Source organism: Triturus cristatus, chromosome 6 (assembly GCF_964204655.1).
Source record: "Triturus cristatus chromosome 6, aTriCri1.1, whole genome shotgun sequence".
Lineage (NCBI taxonomy): Eukaryota > Metazoa > Chordata > Amphibia > Caudata > Salamandridae > Triturus > Triturus cristatus.
Window position 1 is genome coordinate 955,279,667 of NC_140589.1, and position 21,589 is coordinate 955,301,255.

Here is a 21,589-nt window from a genome sequence, read left to right on the forward strand (position 1 = left end):
TGGCGTCTTGGGTCATGCTCCCGATTTATTAATCTTTCTTTATTGTGGGGGAGTAAACCTGTAAGATGGGAAATTCAGACGTTTCAAAGGTTTCCACCAGGTCTAATGGTGCCCTAAAAAAAAAGTCGGCTGCAGTGTTGAGGTCACCCGCAACATATTCGAGTTTAAAAACTAAGCTTTCCAGGCCTAATACCCATCTAGCTATTCTGGGTGTTCTGTTAACTGAACCTTTAGAACTGAACATGAAGATGAGGGGCTTGTGATCGGTGTGAACTGTGAAATTTATCCCCCATGGGTAGAATTTGTAATGTTTAATCGCCTAGAAGCAGGCCAGGGCTTTCCTCTCTACCACAGAGTAGATTCTTTGAGTTGTTCAGGGTGCGGGAAGCGAAAGCAACAATGTGTTCTCTCCCACTGATACCTTGAGAGAGAGTTGATTCTGGGCCTTTGTTGCTGGCATCAGTGGTTAGTATGGTTTTCCTGGAAGGGTCAAAATTGCCTAAGTGGGGGGCATTCAATAGGTTTCTTTTAATGTTGTCAAAAGCAGCCTGGTGCACCTCTAGCCATTTGAAAGGAGTATGGTTTTTAGTGAGTTCCCTAAGATCGTTGGAAATATCAGAAAATTTCTTAACATATTTGGCCATGTATTCTGCAAGACCAGGAAGGATATATAGTTATTGTTTGGTGGTAGGAGCATTAGCTTTTTCAACATCATCAAGGAGGCTTAATTTGGGTTTAAATCCGTCCCTTGATGTGGTATACTAAAGGTAATCAACGGTTTCTACCCCAATTAGGCAATTTTCTTCTTTCAGGGTAAGACCCGCCTCCTTGAATTTCTCAAGGACAGTCCTGAGAGACGAGTCATGTTCATCCGGTGTCGCTCCGTAGATCAAGACATCGTCTTGGAAGCACATGGTTTTGGGGACCCCTAAAATTATGTGCTGCATTATGTTTTTGAAATGCCGCTGATGCGAGTCCAAACTGCATTCTGAGGAACATGTATGACCCGAGCGGAGTGGTAAAAGCAGTTAATTCTCTGGAGTCGGGGTGTAATTCTACCTGATGGTAGGCATTAGAAAGGTTAAAACCTTGTGGATGCGTGGAAGTGGGTCTCTTTCAATGATGACATTATCATTAAGGTCTCTGAGGTCTATACACAATCTAATGTAATTCCCATGGGCTTTCTTAACGATGACCACCGGTGCGACCCATGCGAGCAATCCACAGGTTGTAGAACACCTAGGGACTGTAGTCTGTCCATTTCAGTTTTTAGGGGTTCCCACATAAGGTGAGGTATGGGCCTCGTTTTGTGTTTGGCATTAGGTCTCAATTTTATTTTGTGTTGGAAATTCTTAAGGAGCCCTAGTTCGGAAGTGAAAACATCAGGGAACTCTTTGATGAATGTTTTACCCTGGATGGATAAAACAATGGTAAGAACTTGTTCCGGGTTGATAGGGTCCAGTTTTATGCCTTATTGTTTTTGGTGTTTCCAACAGAGAAGATTGGACCCCTCCTCAACTATGTAAACTTTCCCTAGGGTAACACGGTCTTTGAATGTAATGTGGGTTTTAACAATGCCTTTCAAAGGAATAGATTCTCTGGTGTAGCTGCTGGTAGAAATGTCAGGTTTTATTAATTCGCTTACTTTACAAAAGTTCATGTTATTAAAATCTCAAATGTTCACGAAAGTGAAGGGGGAACAGGAATCAGCAAACATGTTGATTTTCTTGCCACCCAACCCAATTTCACATTGTGGGTAGTTTATTTGATTGACAGTACTGGAGTCTCGGACTTGGAAAATAATTTTCTTTACTGACTGAATTTTAGGCTCAGGAGTAACCTCAGTATTGTTTTGTTTACTGTGACAAACTCTAGCTAAGTGGCCTTTCTTATTGCACTTCTTGCAAATAGCTGATATGGCTTGGCAATTAGGGTTGTTGGCAAGGTGGTTGCTACTACCACGGTAACATTTAGGTTTGTTAGGGTTGTTGTCACAAGTAGAGTTGAGGGTTTTAGCATTTTTGATTTTGCAAATAGTATTTTCCTTGAGAGGATTATCAATATCGGAGTCAACAATTTCTGACACCTGGCTCTGGCCAGAGTGGGAGTATCCAGATAGAACAGGATTAGGTCTAATTTCTTTCATACAGGGGCGGTATGTTCAATAGATTTTGCCAATTCAATAGTCTGTTGTAAATTAGGTTGTTTTTCAGTAATTTTTCCTGAATTTTACCTTTATTGGTGCACCTCACCATCTGGTCCCTAATAAGTGAATCGTTGAGGTCTCCGAATTGGCATAGCTCACTTAGACCTCTCAGCATAGCTACGTAGCTAGAAATGCTCTCATGTTTTCCTTGGACTCTACAAAAGAACTTATGGCGTTCCAGCACTATGTTGATTTTGTCTCCAAAGTGTATTTCCAATTTTATTAAAGATGTTTCATAAGTGTCTCCATCTTCTTCTAGGTCTGGTTCTGGAACAGTGTCAAAAAACTTTCCTCCCATGGGTACCCAGGTTGTGAAGAAGGATGTGTTGTTTTTTTAAGGCACTGAACGTTTCCCCCCCCATGGCAATTAGGTAACACTCAAACATCTTGACCCATTCTTTCCAAGGAAGGTTGGGTTCCCCACATTCATTTAGAAAAGGCGGGGTTTGGGTCATGCTTGCAGCAGCCATGTTGAGAAGCAAAACACTGAGAGAAAACCCTGGGGAGAAGAATAACTTGCCAGCTGTGGAATACTAGAATGCCCTGCTAGAGAACCTGAACGAGACGATGTTTGATGTAATACAAACAAAATTGGTGCCCAAGTGCATGCAGGTTGTAGTAGAGAAGGAGTAGAGGCTCAGGGGATGACACGCAAAATGACTAAGAAGTGTGCGTATCACTGTAGAAAGGTAGCACCTGGGAAGAGCGAAGGAGTGGCACCAAGGAATGAGTAAGTTGCACCGTCAGGAAGTGTGTGTATCACTGTGGAGGGAGTGACACACAAAGACGTGGTGTGTGTGTCACCGTAGATAAAGATAAGGAAGTATGAAGAAAATGCTCTGACAAGCCTTCAGACCACAAAAAGGTGTGCGTGCCACCGGAGAGATAAATGAAAGTGGATGATGTGTGAAGGCAGCCGAGGGAAGTACCAGAAGTGAGCGTGTAACAGAATGCCCTGGTAACATGCAAAATGGTGTGCGTGTCACCGGTGATCTGACCATCTTCCTTACAACTGGGTTCGAGGAGGACTGTGGCGAAGTAAAATGAGGAAAATGGTGACAGGCTTGGAACAATTATTGAAGAGGAAGAAGTAGTGTGCCTGTCACTGAGAAACACCATGGTGTGGCAGGCTAAGGGAGTAAAAGCCATTTCAGAGGACGCAAAAGGCTGATCACGTGATATCAGGGGTGTGCATGACACCGTAGTAAACAAGATGTGCAGGCTGGCTTGACATATGTGAATATAGAAAACCTCTGATGTTAAGGAAGGAAGATCAGCTGAGCGCCTCAATCTTTTCCTTGAGACAAGCAGCGTAGATGTAAGAGGTGTGCCTGTCAACAAGGATGGACAAAAGCACCCCGATAATAGAGTGTACTGTAGTTGGCGTGGCTAAGAGGCAGGGAATTCCCTTCAGCTCCTCACTGAGATCCTTAGAACTGAAGAGAAACTCAGGGGGGGGGGGGCGTGAACAGGGCCGAGCACGCCTCCAGAGACGCTGCCTCAGAAGACGCTGCACCATCTGGAAATGTAGAGGCGTGGCCATAGGCGGGCTCCCACTGCGATGAGGCGTGTACGGAAGAGTGTTGCGTCCTCCGGTTCCCCACAAATCTTTTTCCCTTTCGGTTGAGGCGGGGAATGTGAACCAGCGATCCGAACGGGGCAAGAAATAGTCTCAGAGGAGACCGCGCAAACAGCCCTGCGAAGAGTGCACAGACTGTCTGCTCGAGGGTGAGCTTCATGTAAGCAGATTCTGCATAAGAGCTGTAAGGGCAAAGGCTCTGAAGGGACGTCACACGAGGAGTGAAAGGCTGTGTGCTCGTTGCGCATCAGTAGATGAAGTCGAGAGAGAGCCTCTGCAGCATCACAGTCAGCGTGACCAGAGCTGATAGCTGGGTGAAAACGCTAACAAAACAGTACCTTAACCTTGTGGGCCACAAGATAGAGATTACGCTTGACGTAGAGGGTGAAGACAGAAGGGAAGTAGCGCCGTCCTGCTCTCATACGCAGACCGGTCGTCGCCAGTGTTACAAAGACGCCTGGAAAAGGTAGGTGAAGATTAAGTCTCTTTATTTCGGCCTCCACTGTAGAACCTCTAACACGTAGCGCTCATAGCAAAGCGACCAACGAACACTGCCAGTCAGGCTGCTCTTGTCAACATTCCAAGGCAGCCTCTGGCTCAACTGTAGGAACATTCCAAGAGATGGAAGGAGGGGGGGGGGGTGGCAGAGAGAGAAAGAGGGAGAGACCACACCAGGTACGTGGAAATACCATAATACAAACTTAGTCAAGTCAGGGAATTCTAACACATTACATCAGAGACAGCGTGATGTGGGGGTCTTGGACCCTGTTTTGGGAAGCACTTCCTAGCAGTAAACTTCACAGGCACCCTCAATGTGATACTCTGAGTCCCTTCTCTCAAGAATATCGAGTGGGGGCTTTTTCTTCGAGTGATAGATATGATTTTCTCTTGATTGAGATATCCAAGCCTGGATTTCATTGCCACTGTGCAGAACAGTTTAATCCGTTTTGTTCCATTGTCTTCCCTCCGAATGGTTGCCATGGAGATGTCTTCAGGCTCAATTGGTCACTGAGTCTGCTTTATGCAGTGTGACTGAGCCTGCTCCTGTCGAAAGTCCTGTAGAAGGTCTGAGGGGATCAAGTACAGTTGATCTTGATTATCCCACACTGAGAAATGAGGATTTGGAACACTGATCTGTTGAAACTCAGCCTCTTCTTCTATTGTGCAGGGTAGACCTGTTCTTTCAGCAGGATCTTCTGGCACTCCACCCCACTCTTGTGTTGCTACGCTGCTCTAGCTGCCACCGCTCATTTGGAGATTCAGTGGTGCCAGGAGCTTTTCAGCTAACATGCAGAGGTGACCGGCATCATCTTGGCTGCCAGGAAACCCATAGGAAAAACCATTATTGCGAACCCTTGGCGCAAATTTGTTAATTGGCATGAATCTCAGGGTTTGGATCCTGCTCTGTTTTGCTCTATGACTTGCCCAGCATGGTTTGGCAGTGGCAAATGTAAAACCCTATTTAGTGTCTTCCTTCATATGTCTTCTGTTTAATCTGTTTAAGCCTGGCTGATGAGGGGTGTTGCCCTGAAACCGGTCCCAGGATGCCTGTTTCCAGTTCAGGGAAGCCCTGGCTGGCAGTTCGGGCTGGACTGTTCCTATGAGGAGCAGGGTCAAGACTGATTTGCATACAGTTGGGTCTGAACTGAGGTGGCGAAGTGAGCTAAAGAACGATGATGGATTCAACCCAGACTAGGTACATTTTTCTGAAAGGATTGCTGTTTTTGTTCCCTCCCACTCTATTTATAATTTGAACTTGTGTTAATCTTTCTCATGGCATGACCATTTAGGCTGATGCACAGTTGTTAGATTTATCTTCTGATGATGAAAATAGTTTTTTTTGTTGCCATAGCTTCAGTCCATAGGGTCAGTGAACTTAAGGCCCTGCCACTCAAACCAGCCTTCAAGAGTGTTCTTCGTGGACAAACTGGTTCTGCACCCATGCTGTGCACTCCTTTCGAAAGTGGTATCTGCTTTTATATAGTCCATTCAAACAGACTTCTGTTCTTTTCTCTCCTTTACATCCCACCAAGGGGTATGAGAGGCTTCAGTGTGCATCTCAGACGTGCAGTGTACTAATACTATAGCCGCATGCATCAGGGTAGAGCAGATGATGAACTCGGCTTTTCCAGGTCTTGGCTGAGGCAAAGAAGGGCTAGGTGGTGGCCATGGTCACCCTTTCATACTGGGTTACTCTGCATAGAGATCTGCCATGTTCCAGCCAAGAAAGACCCTCCAGCTGGCATCCATGCCCATTCCATCAGGGAAGAGTGAGAGCTTCTACTGCTCTCACTAGATGTGTTCAGATATATTCCTTTGGCTGACACCTACTGGGGAGCTACTTGATCACCCTTGAGTACTCTTGCAAAAGAATACCGTTTTAAATAGCAGTGCTGAATTTATAAAACAAAAATAAAAAGCAATACGTATGTGCCAGGGCCCTTCTTAGTAAACCACTGAAGCCTGTAACACTTATTGCCTCTGCTAGTGATGCCAATAACTGTACCAATACAACTACTAACCATCGCACTCCTACAAGTGTGATAATTCAGTCTTTTCCAGGCCACACACGGGTATAAGAAGGGTGTTGATGAAGTCTGAATTGTCATTTTTGTTTATTGGATTAATAAACACTGTTGTACTCAAGACACAGTGCCACCATGTGGTGGCCTGTCATTAGTGCCTGTGTTACGAATTAAGTGCTGGTTCCGAACACAGGAAACCACCAGCTCAAATTAAGCCTTACATTCCAGGTACGCAGTGATAAATTATTTGTTAAGATTGTACTGAATGACTTAATTGATTGATCAGCAGTATTCAGTTAATTCTCCCACAAGGTATTTCGTTGGACTTCCATTCATAAGCGGAGTAATCTGTGAGAAGAGCTAACCATCAGAAGAAAAAGTTACTTGCCTTTGGTAATGGTATTTCTAGTGGTTACTATATCTTCTTGTACATTGCTCACTATCCTCACACCTTCTCTTGTGGGTTAGTGCCTTTGTAACATCATCCCAAGAATGCAGTATTCTGTTATTGTCCGTGCTGCTATGCTGTCTTCTTCCTCCCCACACTCCTCGCTGGGGTGCAAAAAAAGTGCCAGGAACTGACGCCAGTTAGCACCTTACTTTTTCCGAAGTCTGACCATCTTTGGCTGGGAAGATGTGGTTGCTGCCATGTAGCAGCACCTTGTGGTGCGGAGGAGGTGTTGCCTTATAAAGATGCCTAGAGATATTGTCTTATAGTATCCACTATGTATATTGTTACTGACAGCAATTACCACTTGCTGATTCTTTTTAACCACATCCTTTTAATTCTTTTTCTATTTCTGTCAGTTTCCCTTTAACATTAATTTTACATCTACTCTCACGGAGTTCACGTGATTCTTTCTTGAGGTTATTTGTGATTTTTTACCGTTCTCTGTTTAGCTCTCGTTTAAGACCACTTTAGCTAGTTGCAGAACTTTTGTGTTTAATGGTAAATGGTATCGAAGCTGCTGTATAAGTAAATTAAAGTAATGTACCGCATATTAAAGCTTGAATTAATAACATTGCTTCCCAGTCTCCTTTGAGGCCTACATATTAAAATAAAACTGCATTACAATTGTCGTTTTCTGAAAGAAAACTCAAATGATATGATGGCAGCTTCAACAAAAGGAACTTTTTGTTCTGGCCAAACCAGCCAGCTGTATTTTAACTAAAGGATTCTGTTGACGCACCAATATAACTGTAGTGTCGTGCTGGACACGTTCTAGTGTCTCAGCAGACACTTAGTTGGTCAACCACTCCCTTTTGGGACTGGACACACATGCACGCTACACCCATCACAGGCTTCACAAGTGAAGTGACCCTAAAGAGCCCGGGTGCACATGCCCGTAGCCAGTTGATTAAGCATTAAGACTGTTTCTGTGTCCATTAGTAGCATGTGTGCCCAGGGCCCACAACACCACAGTGGCGACGGGGCGGGTCTGAACACGCTTACTTGCTGAAAGAGACTCCAACGTTCCTCATGGAGAAAAGAGGAACTAGAGTAAGTGACACTCTCGTACCAACTGCCTGCCCGTGGAAGTAGGCCCATGTAGCTTTGGGGGCACGACGCCGATGGCAGAAGCGTCTGGACTCTAAAGGAGAGGCATTTAGCGCTGCCCAACTACAAGTAAGATCTTCTTCAGGAAAAGACGTGGGATGGGTAGAAGCCCTGCGGAGATCTCTGCTTACACCCGCCAGGTGCGAAGGCCATCACCTGCACAAGCCTGAAGTGGTCACTACTGCTAATAAGGAGTGCCACCACCACCACCCTCACACAGAGCGGCAAAAGCGTCAGCGGACCGGCTCCCAGCATGAAGAGGAGCTGGCAGTGCCCCCACGACCACGCCCAAGCAGTGGCACCAAGAACAAGCATTGAAAATACGATAGGTCTCGCCTTTGATTAAGTTAAAGCCATTTGCTTTGCTAATGGTATTGTATAGCATAGCAAATGGCTTTAACTTAATGAAAGGCGAGACCTATTGCATTTTTAATGCTTGTTTCATATCCAGCCTATTATTATACCAGGAAAATTATGTACCACACAAACGTATTGTTCTAACACCACTGGGAGTTTGTGCCTCTACAGCTTTACCATCAGTGGAGCATAAATATGCATTTAGTCCACACTACAAATAATGCACTTGATGCCATTGTCAGCTCCTATATGACATACCTTCTGTGACAACGTGCATGGCTTATGTAAAATGTGTTAATCTTCACCCAATTGTGTGATCACATATGCAATTTCATTTGATCTTTTAAAATCGTTTATTCTATCTTTAACTATTTCAACGTAACTGTTCCAAAGGACCACTAGTTCTAACTCAAGCACTCGCATGGACCCTCGATGTAAATAAATTAACCCTACATTTTACAAACTAAAGATTCTCCCCCTCGTATCAGTTCATGGGTGCACTGTAGTGCAGGTTGCGATACCTTTTATTAGATCACCAAATATTTGTTCTCTTCTTTCACTCTCTCAACAACAAATTAGTTTAAAGAGCGATAAAGGCCCTTTCCCCTATACACGTTTGATAAATATTACACGTATCTTCAGCTCCTATATCCTATAAGCATTATGACCCAAGTGGCTCAGACAGTTATCATGGCTGCATACACATCCAGGTCATTATACATTTCAGGATGTCTCTTGACCCGAAAATTCTAGGCCCAGAGACACCAGACCCAGACGGTAGAGCAAGGCTGCAGGAAACTGCTGCTCCCAACCTGCTCTCTAACTTAGTAAGGCGGAGAAGCAAACTGTTCCCCTCACCTACTCCAGACCAGCCAGTCAACCCACTGTCCTCCGAAAAGCCTCACATGTCCACTATGATACAGCTACAGCAGATAGTTACACAGCTTTCTTTCATGTACGTACATTACATTTTCCAGAGTACACCGATTCCTTCTGCATGTGCTCGCTACATGGTCATTCTATATTACACAGATCCTTTCTGTGTATGTACCCAATATATTGAAATTGTAGATGAGGTCCTTTTCTGCTAGTATTGATATTCCAGATTACAAGGCCTCCTCCGAGTATGTTAATTTGATTTTACACATTAGATAGGCCTGCCCCGTGTCTGTTTAATAAATACTGCTATTTAGGAATAACCAGGCACTTTTCTCAATGCATCAGTCACAGATCACGGAAGTCCACTGCTATTCAAGAAAATAGGATAAATATGTAACAGTTCAATTCCAAGTATACCCATTAAATATTGATATTCTAGATCACATGTTGCTTCTGTGCATGTACTTACACAGGTCTCATCTAGGTAAATTAATTTGATATTGTAGATTAGACTGGTAATTTCTGCGTGTCTTTAACAAACACTGATATTAAAGATAACAATGTACATTAGACAGATTAGAGGCACCATTAATGTACAGGTATATTAGATAATGACTACACAGACTTCTTCCATGGATTAAACATTTTAAAATACATGTTTCTTCTATGGACATAAACTGGATATTGGTATATTGCTCTTCTCTGTGTAAGTATGTGACACTGATGCACATTACAAGGATCTACATTTGATATAGATTGCACTGGCACTTAGTGAATGTCCAACAGATACCTTTTTTGGTTATCTTCGTTAGATACTGTAGATGAACAGTTCCATTAACATACAAATGCATTAAAAATTACAGCGGTCTTCACATTTGCCCTTTAACTGATAGAATACCCTTTTGGGTATGTACATTACATTTTGATATTATGAAGCAGACACTATATGTACATTAGACATACATTACATCTCTAATGTTCAGATGAAGTAATTAAAGATAATGGTCTCTCCTATGTACGTGAATTGGCTATATTATAGATCTCAAAGGTCCCTTAAGAGTATAAAATAATTGCATGGGAAAATGCAGAACACTTGGGTCCATGTTGTGCATTCTATATTAAATGTAGAGAACCTTTCTATGGCTCTACAGTAGATGTAGATTAGACAGGTATCTTTGTCCCATATGTATTACATATTGAGATGACAAGATGAAGAAATATGGATATTTTTGGTATATTCAACTAGAAAACGTTGGTCAACACCAACACATTTGTAGGTTTGTGTTTATTGGTCAACAATAGTTTCCCTTTGGAGAATCAAACAGAAAAATAGGTTAAATGTAAATCTGCACATTTGTGTTTCATTTTTGTATGGGGCATTGCACACCTCCGCTTCTGGCAATAATCAGGCACTTAAAGAATTGTATGCAACAGTCACTGATTTCCAAGACAACTTTTGGAAATCGTTCTAAATTTTTAAAGAATCAAAAATGTGCTCCCAACCTTGGCACAGATGTAAGGGCAGCCACCCCGAAGATCATAATATAGGGTGAGTCCCTTTGTGCTGGATTGGTGACTGTCGAGGTTTTGGTTTGTCGTTGGTTGCCGAGAGGTATAAGCTAATAACCAAGATATGCATGGTTTCATGTGTGCATGCCTTGAATACTTTGACAGTGAAGCTGATCCAGAGGAATTGTTAGATTGTCTCTGTAATAAAGTGGAAATGTTTAAAGCACAATGTTGTTGCCTCGTTGAAATATTTGACCATGCTGAAGTGCCTTTAGGTCGCCATTTTGAATTCCCAGATTACTGCATTTGGGTACTCTAGCCAGAAGAGAGTGGGGATTTGGGCAGATGTCCTCAAGTCGTGGCAGGCTTTTGACTGAATTTATTTAGATCAAATGCTAAAGACATAGACAGGCTAAACTCCAAGCGGGTCACTGGTATCACTGTTCTGATCATTAGTGCAATAGCAATGTTATTTAGCCTCCTTAATATGGCCCTCCTATCACTGTGTAAAGCAGCTGCCTAAGATAAGACCTTGAGGTGCTACTCCATACTTTTCAAACAGTTACACAATCACCTTCCAACACCTCCTTTTAACTCAGGGAACCAAACAGACCACAGATAACCCTGCCGTAGAACCAGGGCGCAATCAACCAAAGAATGGAAGCAGGCCATTGGGCCCAAGTACTCCACCCTATCCTGGCCGAACATCCCATAGCAATAGGTACAAAATCCAAATCTGTACCCATCAAGGAAAATCCGACTCACCTGGACAGGTCACTACCGAAGGATCATTCCTTCCATAGCAGTCAACCACGGTGTGGGTGCCCCCAACAGGAAAGTCTGACTACCTGGTATGAAGCAATCGAAACCAATAAGAAAAATAATCAGCCAAACTGATCAAGATGTGATAAATTGTTCTCTACTGTGTAGCACATAGGACACAGTTCAAGTTCAGAGCCAGCAAATAACCACCTTCAAATACCCAGCATGCACATTCTACACAATAAGACGCACTGGCCCGCAGGATGAGACCCTAAAGGAGGACTATTACCGCTTTACATAGGAGTCGGAATCCTCAATGGGGTCATGGCGACCCTAGAAACCTCCCTAAAGGGGAAGGAAACATGCTGCAGTGGAAATGGAGCCCACCGGGCAATTACAAGCTAGACGATCATCAATGCACTACAGAACGGAGTTCTGATGTAAAATGTGCGCACGCATTCCAAGAGCACTGATATAAAGTTCAAAAATAATTGCAATTCCGAACGAGTCAGCAGTCTCAGTAAAGATGAAACAGAGTGGTGCCCTAGGCTGTCACCAGGATATTACAGACCCAAGAGATGGGTCTGTCGCTGTCTACTACTTGAGATATCCTGTCCGGCTTCGGTACAGGATGTCCACACGAGATTAATTTGCAATCATTGAATATATGTGCAGCTCGTTTACACGGCAGTTACCCTGAAAATTTGACACTGAAACTGCCTTCATGGACCTATGTGACTTTTCATCATATAGGATCTTTACTGGAGAACTCGGCCAGGAGAACAACTAACAAATTTCCCTCGGATTAAAAAATGATGGATGTGAATTCAGGGTGACTGTACAAAACCAAGGCGAACAGACTGTAACTGTAAATAAGGGGAATACTTCTCTTGGGAAGCCAGAGCTCAGCTGCTGTTGAGCACGCAAAATGTCTCTCTATATCACAAGAGAACAATAAGAATGGTAAGAAATGCGCTGTGTCAGGGCTAGATGGAAGGCAAAAAGGTGCCATTTGAACATGACTAAGCAAGTCCTATCAAGGGTGTGCATCTGGTAGGGCACTGTGGTAGGACAAGCTGGAGTCTGCACCGAAAACAAACCAAACGGTGCCCTTAACTACAGAACACCACAAACAAACTCCCCGCCCACGCCAGGTTGCATGTGTGTCTCGAGGGCGGTGTGTGGATGAGGTGTCCTTGCAAATATCAATGGACACACAGAAACACGGACCAACTCTACTCCACACAGTGGAAGTAACGATCGCTGGCACAGAGGGCGAATAATGCCGTAATCTCGAACACTTTGTGCGGACATTATAAAACACCCAATCTGGCATTTAAACAATCTGGGATACCAATTATTGCCCTCCCATTCAGGTCCCAAAAACCTCCTCCCTGCCCCAACCTGCTCACAACCAAGGGCTACTTTAAGGAGGCTAGAGGCGAGTTTGCGCGCCGACTTTCCTTTAAGCAGTCCACATTTAAACTTCTCAGCGCACGTTTTATTATTTAACAACTATTCAGGATACGGTGGCATGGTCATGCAGCAGCTAGAATGCAAGCAGCGGCACCCCGGCTCAGGCACTGTAGCCATCTTACAGCGAAGTCACCAGGGTGCAGCGTACACCGTCTGATCTTACTCTTTTTTTATCTTTAATTTTCTGCATGAATACATTTTGAATTTATAACAGAATTATGTATGCGGCATGATAACAAATGGTACACCATTGTTTAGTGCTGCCTGTACCAGAGGAGGCACGTGTCTTATTTGTCCTGCTGGGATTTTTTGAAAGACCGTCTCACATCGATCACTTCATGTTGGGTGAAAGTATCGATACTCTAATTAGTACTGCACTCAGTCTTCCGAGGGAGCGCAGGATGCCACGGTGGGGGGGACGGGGTGTTTGCAGGTGGGAAAAGGAACCGTGGCGCAGAATCCTTCCGGAGGAAACGTGGCGGTGCAGTCTCAGGAGCCCTGCAGAAGCCCACTATACGAGATAACACGAAATGGCAGCCTCTCTGGGTTCCCTGCATGCAGTCGCTCAAAGCGCACGATAGCAAAGTCCCTCAGACCAGCACGCCGTTGTTGCTTCCGAGGTATCCAGGCATCCATTCAGTCGCTGCTGGTGTGAGAAAAAGCCTGACATGCCGCCTCTCCAGCAGCCTATCAGAGGAAGTCGGGGTGTTCCGTCCCTCTGCAGAGATGGCAGAAGGCGGTCTCTCTAGAAATCCTACTACCACAGGGAGCCTGGGAGCAGGGTACCATGTGTGCACCAAGCAAGGAGGCAGGAGGAGGAGAAGGGGTTAAGGAGTGGGTGATGCGGAGCGGGGCTGCTGACTCCCGCGCTGGAGGTATAACTCGGAGCTGTAATACGGCTGGGCTGTGCGTGGATTATTGGAGCACAAGGAGGAGGGACGGACGGAGAGGGGGTGAGAGAGAGCCGCTGCGGCAGCCAGAGAGGAGACTGCCTGCATGGAGCGCAGGCAGCGCCGGCACTCTTACGGGTATCAGAATGTGAAGAAAAAAGTGCACACCCAGTAATGAAGGAGTGTGTGTACTGCCGCCGTAAACGATCAAATCCCGGTGGGCGGGGCCAAAAGGAGACATGACAGAAACAAGGAGGGACTAAGAAGCCTCCTTTGCAATCGTGAGCCTGCATTTTGCATGGAAGATGATGCCTGCCAATGAGAAAGATGGGCGGGGCTTCAACTCCGCCTCCGAGAGCTTCGGAATCTGTATTGATACCAAGAAGCTCTCGTAGGATGAGAGCAGCGCACGCGCTACTCATGTCAGGCTGAGACCTAAAAAGGGGAGCATTTACCTTCTCTCTTATAGCTCACCCTGCACAGACTGTCTCCACAACGCCTGCGGGACAGCACGGCCTAGAGCATGAGGAAGACTGCCACGGCCAGGCAAGGAGTTTCTGCACTATCTAGCAGTCAAATGCAGCGCCACACCATTAGCTGTAATCACCCAACTGTACCGACAGTGCCAGTATGGGTGGAAGGGGCCGCAGGAGCAAGCTGCTCTGCCCACAAGCATGAGCAGGGGTATTGCACCGCCCTCCACAAGTCAGCTGTGCCCCTCCCTACCGGTGAGTGAGTCTTCCTCTAAGGCTGCCGGCAGTCACCAGCTCCCAGCAAAGGCCCCAATGCCCCTCACAGAGCGTCGAGAAAGCCAGCACCCTGCATCTCACCTGGCTTGTAGCACACCATGAGGTGCGTCGGAAATGAATCGGCAAATGCAACCTTGCACCGGCATTCCCTGTACCCGTAGCACCGCTGTGGAGCACTCCCTCGTACACAGGTCAAGCCCAGGAGGGGCACGAGCAGCGCTGCTCCAGCCAACAATCCCCCCCTGTTCCGGTATAAGTGAGACTGCTAACGACAAGAGGCTGCAGCGACACCTGGTGGTGGCTTGCACTACTGCATATCTCGACCTGGCTGTGAACTGACGGTTCTTCTCATGCTGCTGCAAACCCCCCCCCCCCCCCCCCCCACCTTCCATCCCCCCCTCCCCAAGAAAGGCTCTCAACAAGGGCCGTGCGCCTTCAGCCCATATTCTTGGATTTCCTTCCTGCGTCAGACTTCCATGGCCTGAGTTGTGGCTGCAGTGCCACCTAGCGGTTGCCTATTGCGCCGCAATTGCTTCCTCTTGTGAGGCTACACCTGCAAGAAATAACCGTCCCTGCATCCCCTCACATAAGCAAAACACCCCTACAGCATCAGGAGGGCTGCGGTAGCATGTAAGAGGTGGCTGTAGTGCCGCCACGCTAAGGCCCCAACGTCATTCAAGCAATCTGCCATGACCTGCATATACACACAGGAAAGAGAAAGCCAATAGCCTGACGCCTCACACGACCTAACCAATTCAAAAGGAGAGCTACAGTGTCCTTGCCCTTGACAGCAAGAACAGCACCAGAGACACAGCCAGGACTGATGCCGAGTGCACCACATGCCCCCAATGGGCTGTCTCTCCTTTGGAGGAAGAAAGACTGTCACACCCCACCAAGAGACCCAAGAATCCCAAAGCTTCACCAGCCCAGACAAGCATCAACTAGAACACAGTAGTAAAACCCAAGAAGACAGCAAGCCCCACATGAAGTTTGTGAAGAATGTGCACAGACGGTGCAACCCCCAGTGGCTGTCTGACTCCACCGCAAGTGAGGAAACTGCGCCACTTGCCCTCACTGGTGAGTGGCCTGGAAAGAGCAACAAGAGGAGAAGAATGAGGACTTGTACCGCCACAAGTCAAGATCGCACCCGTATAGACACAAGACCGCCACCAAGGCGGATTGAGGTCCCTGGAGACAGCCCAACGCTTCCCAGTGTGACCAGCAGTTCCCAAGCATCGGTTGTCTAAATTGGACAGCATCTCTGCTCCCAGCTGTAAATGCCATGGGTGAAGAATAGCCTCCGCTAGACAGAGATACCTAGCTGCTAAGTCTCTTCAGACATCCTCTCTCTCAGCAAATCGTTACCACCTGTAGTCCAGGTTCAATGGCAACCGCAACATTACTGCCATGTGCATCACCCCATCCTACCAAGGAGCGATATCATCCCCAGGGTGGAGCCTTGCACCTGCAGAAGAACCAGGAGAGACCAAGTGTCCAGGGGCTATCTTACAGTCCATGTGCCCCTGTGTCCTGTAGGCAAGCCCAAGACCATTAGTCACCTACCTCGGCGGTTGCACGAACAACGTCGTATTTTGTCCCTGTTCCTGCAGCAGCCCCCAGGCTGCCCACAAGCATCCCTGCACAGTCCACGCGGTGTTGTGGCAGCCCCGCACAAGGACCTCAAAGATATTACTACGCCCCGGGATGCTCGCACAAGAGATGCTCTGGAAGTGGCTCCACCGACAAGGTGCTTGGCGGCACCACATCTTCAGAGGTTAACATCAATGCCGTTCCATCCCTGGCAGATTGGTCATTGTAGTGCCTAGACACCTCAAGAGAAGACTCTGCAGCAGGACCTCACTGACTCTTCTGATGCACCATAGTTTAGTTGACACTAACAGCATCACTGCCAGAGCGCACACGTTCATCCAGCAGTGTGCAAGAGGGCATTGATCGAACGGACAGGCTGCCAAGGAATCCGAACTCCATCGACGCATCATTCGTGCCCAGACTCTGGTTAAACTATGGACATGTCTGAGATGCTCAGGTGCTCCCAGATCGACCTGTCCACTGTTGTGCAGCGGCCCACCTCTCAGGACCAAGAGACTGTGTGGTGTTCTATGTGAATAGTTTGTTTCCAGAGGTTGGACTTGTTTTATTTTTTTAATAAATTTTGGGAGGAATGTAGTGTTGTGCTTGACACATTCTAGTGTCTCAGCAGACACTTAGTTGTTCAGACACTCCCTTGTAGGTGTGGACACACATGCACCCCACACCCATCTACTACAGGCGTCATGAGTGACGAGACCCTGCTAATAAAAGGGCCCGGGTGCATGTGCTTATGGCCAGTTGATTAGGCATTAAGACTGTCTGTGTCCAACACTCTGTCCGCGGCTGGGGACCAGAGGGTCTGGGAGCTTGGTTCCGGAAGATTGCGCAAGGTTAGCAACAGCCAATGCAAGTTGCGTCGTGCTGTCCTCAGGCATTAGAATTATATTTCTTGCTTTTTAGATGTACAGTCATCTCTTCGGAATTCTGGGATCGTATTCATTTTTTTAATGTAGTGCTAAGCATATAAGATGCCAAGAGACTGTGCGAACGAAGATATCTGTTGCCACCTGGAGAAAGGGACTTCTCCTGTGATGTTTAACCGACCGCATTTTTTAAATTCACTTTACATTGCAGTTTAAACACAGCATATGATTTTGCAAATCACATAGTACTTTTCTTTAAACCTTGTTAAACATTTAAAAACCCACTACAGTTGTGACGTTTGAAAGCAGCAGGTATGTTGCATTTTTAAAGTACAATCCGTACGGTTTTCATCATAAAACAGTTTTGCTGTTTGGACAGGTATGGTATGTGTGTTTTGTTTTTGAGACATCGGTGACAGAGAACAGATTGCTTACATAATAGATGTACATATTGGCTCTTGTATGAAAGTACCATGGCCGGCACAGGTGGCAGCCATGTTAGGTGTAGATTAAAGCATTATAGCCCATTACCGAAGGCTGTACCGGTTGTTAAATTCCCTAAACCTGTGCCTCCGTCTTATTACGAGAGTGAGGGCCTTTAACAACTGGTGTACCCCAAGTTAATAGGCTGGGCTATAAAGCTATTAGAACTCAGGGAATGTAAATTTTCAAAAATAAACAAAGAGAAATGGAAAGACAAACATAGATATGTTGGAGCAAAAGTTGTATACCAGCCATTAGTAGCCCTGAACCACTGCTTTGTGTTCAGTGGAACTCTCAACATTTAATGTTCTAATTGTCCTTAACATTGTAGATCCTATTGTTAGTTTTATGCTCTTTCCTTTAACTAGAACTGGGTAACAGGTGATTGAATTTAGACAATGAATTTAGGCAATGGTGAAACATGGTAGTTTTATTTTAAAGTCTGCTATAGTAGCACACAATCACAGCTTGGTTCTTCATCTTAAAAAGGAGTGTGAGTGATAATGGGTAACTATTCTATGAATGGGTTTAGAAGCCACTTTTTCTAGTGAGTTCTCATGTCTGAATCTTCATTCGTTTTATCCAAACTCGTCATGGATTTATTAATCCATCTACAGCAGACATGTATTTATTCATCCGCTGATCAGCATGCAGCCATATATGCACCCACTCACATACAAACAGTATACACCCGCGACTTGCATCCATCCAGCTATGAATATGTACCTGTAGGTCAACCCACACATCCACTGTTGCATGCACCCACAGCCATTCCTCCTTCTGATTATCCATGTATGCACGCAAAAAAATCTTGTTTGGTTAGTTAAACATTGCAAAATCATAAATTAAACACCACAATTTAAAATACTATATAAAATACCAATTCAATACCTTAAAATACAATTATACAATCACTTCTTCAAGAGGACATATGCCCAATATTGCCCAAGCCTTAAACATGTATATAAAGTAAAATTGGATTAGGCACAAGTGTATATTGGTATAAAGAATTAGGATAAGAGAACTTAACTCTGTGTACTATTGACCATGGCAGTGGGATTTTCAGTGTAATCCATTTATTGTCTAACCAACTAAATGCCTGTCTAAATTAAACATGTAACAGACTGGATGTCTGCCAGCAGCCTAAAACTAAACTGTAAAAAAAGTAAAGTGTTAATAGTCTCAATAACTGTTCTCGCTGGCTTGACCTATGCTGGCCTGACAATCTAGGTGTGCTGTCCCCTCCCAATCGAGCAGTCAAAAGCCTCGGGTTCTGGATTCACAGAGAGCTTTCAATGGAGGTACAAGCTAGGAAACCTGCATCAAGCTGCTTTGGACTTTTAAGGACACTCTGGAAATTGCTAAGTTAGTTGCTGTGCTCTTCTCGGCGAGCGGTGATGCAAGGGCTGGTGAATTTACGCTTGGACTGTTGAAACTCTCTCTACCTTGGAAGTCCCAAGTCTGTGTTAAAGAGACTTCAAGTTATTCAGAACGCTGTCGCCCAGATTCACTGTAAAATACTAAAGTTGCTTACACTGGCCTTAGCAGCCTTGCACTGGTTTCCTGTGTATAAGACAATCCAATTCAACACACTCTGCTTAACCCATTGTGCCATGCCTATGAAGAGTCTGCAGCTTATACAGCAATTGCTGAACCTTGTTTTCCCCCCAGGAGATAGTTGCGTACCGGGGATCAAAGGTTGTGACTGGTCCCTACGATCAAGAAGGCATGGAGTGGTGGGCACTACTTTGCTTACTTAGCCTCCAAACTGTGGAATGCTCTGCCAGAGGATCTCAGATTCATCCAGTCAGAACTTAGTTTTAGGAAACACTTAATTACCTTTCTCTTTTAGCCAGTCGCCTTTCTTTTTTTAGTCAATCTCCTTGATGTGCACTGAGTCTTGTTGCAGACGTGTTGTTCCTAGCGCAAATTCTCCAGAATACAATAGTACAGGTCTGTTTTTTAATGTCTCCTCTGAGACACAAAATCAGAGCTTGTCGACAAGCTTGTGTTCCCAGTTGATTCTATAGATTGTGGTTATTTCTTGCGAGCTGGTAAAAGTATTGGACAGAAACATAAATAAATAGGGTAGACTTTCTTAAAGCAGTTTTGAGACTCATTAGGATACAGACCAATAACATCTAAAGTCCTTTGATTGTAAAAGACTCAATTGGTATTTTATTAATTTTATCTTAACGAGAGTTTGGAAACTAACTCCTAAGTTACATTGCTTGGACCATAATTAAACGAAAGACATCAATCCATCTAGTCGTCCCTTCAGCATTCACCTTTGTCTTGATGTGTATGTATATGTGTTGCTTGACTGCTTGTTTTTTTTTTATGTGTTGCCTGTGTGTACTGTTATTGTCTATGTATGCAAGCATGCCTATATGTGTTATCTGATTGTGCATCCTAACGTATGACGCAACAACATTCAGTCACTCATTGCAATATCATACAAAAATGAACACGTACAACAATCCGGACCTATTGACTTTGCCAGTGCTTGTTGGTATGTAGTTAACATGTTTTCCCTTGATTTGTTTATTCAGGTGACAACTGTCAAGTCACAGATCCAAAGTACGGTTATGTGTATGACCTGAAGCCGTTGAGTGAACGTGACATTGAAGTGGATACAGAGGAATACACATACCACTTACGAGTATGTGGCCGCCTTTCTGCATCTGTATGCCAGCAGGGGAAAGACGTATCCTCATGCCAAGTCAAGAAGACTGGTCCCAGTGCCTCCAAAGTGGCAGGTATGGTGTTGCTTCGCTTGGCCTGTAATGTGGGAAAGGAATGAAGATACCTTTATTAATATGCGAATGCACTCGGCTTCTAGAAGCTCATTAACTTATGTTTTTTTGCTGAACTGAATAAAGGCACAAAGATGAAGGCTTGTTTTTGATTATTACATGTAGGCAGAATTGACATGTTGATGAAAAGATAGTTAAATCATTGTCAGCCTGGGATAGGTTTTATGTGTTGTTTCAGGATTTTATAAAGAGCTTTCCATGCCATCTAGGTTTTTACAAAATCTTTTCGAAGCATTCATCATTCCATCTTGCAGCCACTTGCAGCTAGATGCAGAGGATGTGTGCATTCATGTGTGATATTTCAGTGATTTAAAGGTTTGCCTTTGAAGTCGGTGGGTCAGCGGTTATTAACCTTCTGACATTGATACAATCATTAAAATTGGATTGGATAATAGTTATGCAGCATGAATCCTTTTCTGGATTCACATGCTGTGCATCATTCCGCCATCTAGTGGTTGGGTCCGGAATAGTCTTTTTTAATTTTTTTCTGTTTTGGGCGTTGTCGACCACCATTTGGTGCCAGGTACGTCCCATGTATAACGTCAGGCGGTGCCCTGTTGGTCGTGGTAGCCATCTTCAGATTATTTTTTCCGCCGTTGGGTCTGGAAGCAAGACGGGAGGCTCTGAATTTTGTTTCAGGAAAAGCCCCATAAAGGAAAGAAAAGGACAATATTTCAATAAAACTCCACTGTCCATTGATATCCGAGAGAGGGACAGAACTACGAGAAAGTCACAGGGAGACAACAAGGGCCGACAAATGGCGAGGTAGGGGCCATGGAAAATACCCCCTACAAATTCTGCCCAGAGTGCCACCAAAAGTTCGCCCAACGCGATCCACATGATGTGTGCCAACTCTGCCTGCCCAAGGACCATCAGGACAAGGACTGTGAGGCCTGTGCAGTGTTCCAACCGAAAACACTCTGCACACGCTTAAAGCAGAGGGAGGCCCACTATGCAACGATGTCACAGACTTCTAAGAAAATTTCACTAAAGGAGCTAGGCCTTTACAGTGATGAAGAAGACCAAGGAGTCCTGGCAGAATTAGTTTAATCTTTTTTTTAAAACATCTGTTTATTAAGGAACCAAACCTGGCAGCAAGACAGACAATAAGTACCTCCTGGGCAATTATGGTGGTGCAAATTTCACTTGTGAGCGTCTATTACATAGCGTACAAAATCCTTATATCAAGGCGAACTCTGTAACATACTCGTGCATTACAGTATGTATTTCCCCGTTCCTCCCACACATTGCTGAGTAACCAACAATTAAAGACCTCTGTATAGTACTCAGCTTCCCCATATCTTGTCACACTTCTTTGGGCACCCC

General features: G+C 45.0%; 1 protein-coding gene across 1 annotated transcript in view; it reads left to right on the forward strand.

Annotated features, from left to right (window-relative positions):
* IGF2R (insulin like growth factor 2 receptor) overlaps positions 1-21,589 on the forward strand; it is a 1,674,612-nt gene that overhangs the window by 901,056 nt on the left and 751,967 nt on the right. The window contains exon 27 of the mRNA XM_085611652.1: positions 20,000-20,206. Coding sequence (XP_085467778.1) covers positions 20,000-20,206 — 207 coding nt within the window. The remainder of the gene's footprint in view (positions 1-19,999; positions 20,207-21,589) is intronic.